The 7,569-nt window shown below is 36.9% G+C and overlaps 1 protein-coding gene across 6 annotated transcripts in view; it reads right to left on the reverse strand.

Moving 5' to 3' along the window:
* Positions 1-6,365, reverse strand: part of Dgkb (diacylglycerol kinase beta) — a 514,351-nt gene extending 507,986 nt beyond the window's left edge. For all 6 annotated transcript variants that reach the window (XM_038336848.1, XM_038336843.1, XM_038336846.1 and 3 more), the window contains exon 1: positions 6,296-6,365. In XM_038336848.1, coding sequence (XP_038192776.1) covers positions 6,296-6,365 — 70 coding nt within the window. The remainder of the gene's footprint in view (positions 1-6,295) is intronic.
* Positions 6,366-7,569: the final 1,204 nt, after the last annotated feature.

A 7,569-nucleotide genomic window follows, 5' to 3' on the forward strand; every position in this document is an offset into this window, starting at 1 on the left:
AACCCAAGACAGTGTGTTCAGAAAGTTCAAGTCATCTGAAATTAAATGACCTCAGTCACCAGCTCCACGATGCCAATCATAACAAGGACATTGACTATGAAGCACCTGGCATATTTCCTCACAATGAAGCCCCCAAATCCGTGTGATCCTAGGAAAGCAAAGCACACACCACTGCACTAGGACTCCAATCCAGCTTTATCTGACACCAAATTATGTGTTCTCAGACAGTACGCTGGCTGGCACTGTGCCATTTATCCTTTCGACTTGCATAAAGAGAGTAATTACCAGTGAGTGCCTTGTCCTCCCAAAATAGAGCTGATCTAACACAGGGCATAAGACAGAAGTAAAAGCAAATCTCAGCATGATAAATTAGAAAGAGGACTAGCATGTGATCTAATTTGTTTAGCAATGAAATAAAAACATACACAGCCAGGGAACACGCATGCACATGCACACGCACTCAGCACAAACACACACACACACACACACACTAGTGCACGAGTGTGTGCACATACACATACATTGTCAGGCTTCTTTCCTTTGTTCCTTATCTCATCTTGTATGAACAAAGCACAAAACATATTGAAAAGGCACAATTAGGTTTCCCGTTAGAGGAGGGAAATTTTATTTGTTTGTTTCCTAGGATCACACGGATTTGGGGGCTTCAGTGTGAGGAAATATGCCAGGTGCTTCATAGTCACCTGGAAGTCATAGGAAGGAGAAGAATACATCACTTAAAATGAGAAAAATATGTCTTTAGTAGAGTGTGCCTCATGGTTTTCTTCTTGTTGATTTCCTTTCCTGTCATATTTTTGTTTACCCCATACCCCCTTTCCTTCATCTGCCTTCTCCCTCTATTCTTCCCTTACATCTCCTTTCTTCTCCATTATCTTTTCTTTGTGTGTGCCTTGGGGGACTGAACTGAGGGCCTCAAACATGCTAACAATCATCGTACCATCCTACCCCTTGCCGTCTGTGTTTATAATCAAGGAATAATGAGGGATACTTGGTGACGATCATGAATGAGTGTGAGTAAAGTATTGAACTCTATATCTTCATTAGACAGAGAAACACCGACATTCACAAATGACCATCCCACGGTCCTGCTATGGGGGACCCTGTGCACCTTGGTAAAAGAAAAATTCATTTTAAATTGTTCTCATCTCCTACTCCCTTGCTTGTCTCTCAACCATTCTCTAGTTCTTTCTGCAGAACTGAAGTTCTCCTTTTGGTTTCCATGAACTAGGATTAAGAAGACCATCTTTATGTTACCATGGGGGAAGACACTTTTGGCCCCTCTTCCACTTCCCCCTTGACCTACACATATCTCACCATGTCAAGACCTTTTATTAAAAACAAAAAAACAAACAAATAAAAATCCTTTGATTTAAGAAAAAAGACTTTCCTGGTTCCACCTTAATTCCAATCAGCCTAAAGCGATGGAAGAAATGCGGTCCCAGGTTCCAAGGAAATGGAGTGAACAGGTTGCTGTGAGAAATGATTAGAGCAAATGGGAGCTAGTATTTTTCCCCTAATCTTGCAAAACTAGACTTTCCCCAAAATATTATCAGTGGTCTGCTGTGATGAATCATGTTCATGAAATAAGGAGTGAGTTACTGAAGAGTAACATGTTTACCTGAGAAGAAAAAGCACACCCTGGCTTCAGGAAGTGAAGACCTGGGCCATCTTTCAGGAAGAGAAGATGATGCTCAGTGGAGGAATAGCTCGCCCACCCTAGAAAGTACCTGTCACGCTAACTCCCTGTGTCCTGTAAAACCACTCAAATCTCTTGAGCCATTCAGAATGGAGATTTGGGAAGAGGAGATCTCTCTCATTTTCCTTAATACTGGCCTGGCATCAGGCTGTTTCCTCACAAGTGACAAACACTAACCTCAGATTCTGGTAACATTGGAGCCAGCCCTCTGCTGAGTGGCTGCACCCCCACCCCACCACTGTCCTGCATGTAAAATAAAAAGAAGAGGGAAAAAGGTGTAGATGGTAATGACCAGTAATGTATTTTAGATTGGTCTATTTTTTACAACTTTATTTATAAGACATATAGACAAGATACTACTGTTTTAATCCTGTCATTTACCGTCCTGACGATCCAAACCAGCTGCTTTGCTGGAAAGATTTATTCCTCAGGGAAGATAATTTACTTTCCATTCAGGATTATTGTAGCTTTAATGAGATAATACTTATAACTAGTTTATAGTAGGGCAGAAAATATCAATTATTTATGATGATCAATGCTTTATTAAGCTTCACAATAAAAATATTCTGAGGTTAAAGACTTTTTAATTGAAAATGATGAAAACCTTATATTTTGTTACATTCTGTGATGATTAATTTTGTCAAGACTGGGATTTAGGATGGAATAAAAAAAAAGGAAATGAGAGTGCTTTCTCTCTCTTGGCAGTCTCTTGGTCTGATCTATCTGTCTGTCTGTCTATCTATCTGTCTGTCTGTCTATCTATCTGTCTATCTGTCTGTCTATCTATCTATCTATCCACCTATTACCTATCTATCTATCTCTCTATTTATCTGTCTATCTATCTGTCTATCTATCCACTTATTACCTATCTATCTATCTCTCTATCTGTCTGTCTGTCTAGCTATCTATCTATTACCTAGCTATCAATCAATCTATCAATCAATCTATCATCTATCTATTATCTATCTATCTATCATCTATCTATCTATCATCTATCTATCACCTATCTATCTATCTATCATCTATTATCTAACTATCATCTATCTATCTGTCTATCTTTTATCTATCTATCTTTTATCTATCACACACACACACATGTGTTTCTTCTATCAATCTTCTGTTGTCTGTCTATATCGTTTTCCTTCTCTCATTCTCCCACCACCTTCCTAGCTGTCATGGTGTTACTATAAAATTGAACCAAAAGTATTCATTTTTAAATATTTGTGACCTTTAGACAGTGGGCAGGCACCTGCAGGGCAGATTCTTATTTTAGTAGACCTTCAAACTGGCCTTTCATTTGCTGTCAGCTAAAACTTTGTGGTGCAAGTTGACTAGACCCCAAAGCATTCCTGTCCATCACTTGAATCTGCATAGTCTTAAACTGAGCATGCTCAGGAAGGATCGACCTGTACATTTAAGTTCTTTGAATAAAACCCCCATGTTCCATGTGTTTGAGGAAGGCAATGCTTAGGAAAGGACTCACATAGCATTCTTGGCTACTTTAGATAATGTATCTTTCCCACTCTTTTATGCCTTGACTATGTTTCTTTTGCCTTTGTAGGTTCACCAATATAGGAATGAATTTCATTCAGTTGCAATGATCCTAAGAAGATGGAGTTAATGCTATCAAATATTAGTTTGGGGGCAGGAGATGTACCTTAGCTAATAGAGTGCTTTCTTCCCATATAGAAATTTTTGGATTCCATCACCAGTATATTTTGAAATGGTCATAGTAGCACAGTTTTTTTAATTCCAGCATTCAGGAGGTAGGGGACAGAGGATCAGAAGTTCAGTTTTATTCTTTACTATATGTGGAATTTGAGGGCAGCCTCGGATACCCTCAAAAAAAAAGTAAAGTTTTGCTTGAAAAGCCAAAGGTTTTCCCCACAGAATCAATCTGAATGCCTGTCACCAATGGAATAAATTATGTCCTGAACCTGAATATTAGGCACCTCAGTCTTCAACTCACCATAATTTTACATGGGTTTGCACTGCCAGCTACTATAAACAGTATGAAATTTATGAATGTTTGGAAAAGTTCTTTCCATAAGACAGTACCTATTAAAAATAGCTCACATACAGTAGGACACACTTGCAAACAAAACAAACAAAAGCCTAATTCAAAACGACAACTTGAAGATACTGAACCATTTGAAAGCATCATGTGTCACGTACTCAGAAGATGTTCCCACTCATGACAAAATGTGGAGTCTCTTAACTCTTGCTGTGCCCTGAAACCACAGCAGGAAGCACATACCAAACAATAATGAGATCAGCTCAATCCTCTACCCAGCAGGAGAGAGAGCGGTCTGTCTTGTAACAACAGTTCCAAAGGCTTTATATAAAGCATGGAGACAGAAATTAGACTACCCTCCCACATCTCAATGAAAATGCTTCCCATGGAGTGACTCAGCCTGCAAACCTAAACAGAAGCCTGGTCACAGTATGCTACAGGCAGCCACAGCAGGCTCTACATTAGCTGCCTTCAGCATGCGTGGGGACGCATAGAAGGAAGGCAGCCAATTGCACTGGAGGCATCTACCTTGTGAAGGGGCTCTAGACTCACAGCAGCAAAAGAGGACACTGATTCTTCATGCTCCCAAATGTGGTGTTTTTCTACTTGATTAGCTGCAATTCAAAGGGCCACGGCCGCATAATTACTCTACGTTAATATAGAAATTGTAAACAGTATCAGCAGTAACAATTTTCCAGGCATTTTGCTTACTTCTCTAATATAGCTTATTCAATTTGATACTTGTAATTATGAATAATTCTCTTATTTTCATCATTTTATTGTTAATAGGTGCAACATTAGTAAACAGAGATGTTAGGGAAGTTATCCAATATCAGGCACAGGATTAGGATTTCAACACACACATTCATGTGTACTGGCTGTCTTACAAGGAATGCTACCCAAGTTTCTCCCTATCCATCCTTTGTTCATTTTGAAAACAGCCAAGAGGTCTATAGAACCGTCATAGTTACAGGCTCTATTGTAGCAATGTGCAGTGATTCCTCAATCAAGTAAGGAATGAGAGGATCTTTACAATAGTCTCTGGGTTTAATTTAGATTTAGTTTTGTTATGGGAATGATTTGGGGGAATCATTCGGTCTTCTCAAGTATCCTATAGCTTGTACTCTACTCCCTCAAAGCACACAGAATACTTATTTAACATTTCACATGCATAGTCTTAGTGTGTTATGAATTTGACTACGATCAACAACTTATGTAAAAATGACTCAATAATGCATTTAAAACAACAATACGCTATTGAAAGATTAAAAAAATAACTATCAAGAAAGTTAGTTCAATATGCTACTTTTCTGATAGACTGTGGAGGAGTGTTCATTCCTAACGTTAAACTGAAGATTCTGATCTCTAAATGTCTAATAAGCTGATGGCGTGTACTGAATGCAGAGAGAAGGGGTATGACATGTAATCGTCACATGATGGGCATGCTTATAGTCACTGTGGACCGTGACAATTTATTATGCAAGAATGCTTTCTAATCTTGATATACTTTGCTTCTTAATTACCCGGGAAACTTTTGAAAGAGTAAATACCATTTCTCTTGTTATTTTGATGATTAAGAAAGAACAATAAATTTGATGATCATACACTCTCAGCTAGTTTTTTGCAGATCTTACAATTAACCATCAATTTGTCATCTCATAAAATTCTTATACATAAACTCTTACTGTGCATACATAATGAATCTTAAACTACCTCACTGTGCTTGAGCTATAATTTGAGGAATAACTAATTAAGCGTATTAGTTTAAATTCTTCATGTCTTCTCTTTAAAATTTATTGTTGAGATTAGGTACTACTATGGAATACAATGCTGGTTTAGGATGTCCCTCCCTATGCTGTGAATATGCTTTATTACCATTGGTTAATAAAGAAGCTTCTTTGGTCTATGGCAGAGAAGAATATAGGGAGGTGGGAAATCCAAGCAGAGATGGGGAGAAAGAATGTGGAGTCAGAGAGACACCAGCCACCGCCAAAGGAGTAAGATGCCAGAGCATTACCAGTAAGACATGAAGCACGTGGAGATCATAGATTAATAGAAATTGGTTAATTTATATGTAGAGTTAGCTACCCAATAAGAAGCCTGAGCCATCAACTAGTTTGTAATTAATATTAAGCCTCAGAATGGTTATTTGGGATTTAGCAGACAGGAGAGAAAGCTTCAGTTAAACAATGTATCCAAGATCTCTTCTCTTAATCCTTTGGATATGTTCACATGAAAAGAAAGGGAGAAAACAATACCAAAAATAAAATAACTCTTTCCTTTTGGATCCTTCCTTTTATTTCTTTTACTAGTAGTGTTTCCCAAGCTTAGTTTTGTATCTGATGTCCCAGTTTCTTTCAAAGTTGATACATGATTTAATTTATATCTTCTTTTTTTTTTAATTTTCATGTTTTTAAAAGGCAGTTTTAAGTTGACCTACTTGTGAATATAAAAGATATGCCTGCATCTGTCCACAAGACACACAGGAGGTATGATCTGTTCTTGTAATGATTCATACCTTGTTAACAAAAATGTCAAATTAGATCATCTTCAAAATGAATACTTACACTCAGCATATTTCTGAAGCTGGGAAAATTCCGAGGGACTGAGATGGGCCCATTTTTCCTGGTTTGTCATGATGTAGGAGAAGAACACCTTACACACCAAAGGAAGGGTTTCTTATCCAGGTGTTGGGCAGAGTTCTGTGCTTCAAAGAGTCTACACGGTGTTTTTCATGATGAAATAGTTCAGGCTTTCAGAACATCCAATCCACCCACATGAAACTCCTGGGGATGTTTGTAGTTTTAATACTGTCTTAAAATACTGTAAAAAGAAAAACACAAAGATAAAAAGGTTAGCAATATTGAACAAAGGAAATGATAGTGAGAAAATTATCTGTCCTAACTAATACATTATTGTTTTATTTTATTTTGCATATTTTCAGCCTTTACTTGCTTCTTTGTTCTTTAATGGTATTCCATGTTCTTTCTCTAACAACAAATCACACAAATAAATAAACCTAAGAGTACAAAATGTGAAGAACATTGCTTAATCAAAGTATGCTGACAAAAGTAGATTTGTGTTCGATTTTATAAACTCCACATTCCAAGTATACACAGGAACATCATTTTTTTTATGATTTGAACTCATCATTTTCAAAATATCTAAGTAGTACCAAACCCAAAATCCAGACCCAACATATTAAAGGAATTGGAAATCATATACAATTTGTTAATGTACTAGATTTCTAATTGTGTTCTTGAATGATACTTAGCACTAAAACACACACACACACACATATCATCATTCAAGTCAATTAGGGGTCTTATATAATTGCTATATTACAATTAAATTGAGAAAACTTTTAGTCTTATAATCTTTAAATTTTTCAATAAATGTGCCAAATCAAAGTAATACCAAATGTGTGAAAGACTTCCTTAATGAGAGTAGATGACTCTACTGTGAATCATGTTTTAAAATAAATCCCTAAGTTGTCAGAGGCTTAGATTCACTGGCAAATTCATGAAGACAAAAAGTGAACTCCATCTGGCTTCAGTGTTTTATCGGAGACTGTGATCAATGGCTCAGTACTCAACCAGGCTGGCATTTGAAGTTTCATAAAAACAAAAGCTTGGGAAGAATGACTTTATCTCTAAAATTTGCATATTGAAAGATTTATGGAAAGAGGTACAACCTGTTAAAGCCACAATACCTCCAGCATGACTGTGAAGAAAACAAAGAAACCTAAAGCAAACAAAGATTCAATGTTTAATTTTTGGTATCTTTTTTTTTTTTTTTTTTGAAAACCAGTAGGTTGCTCATTGGAGAGAAAAATAGAGTG

The sequence above is a fragment of the Arvicola amphibius genome, chromosome 7, assembly GCF_903992535.2.
Source record: "Arvicola amphibius chromosome 7, mArvAmp1.2, whole genome shotgun sequence".
NCBI lineage: Eukaryota > Metazoa > Chordata > Mammalia > Rodentia > Cricetidae > Arvicola > Arvicola amphibius.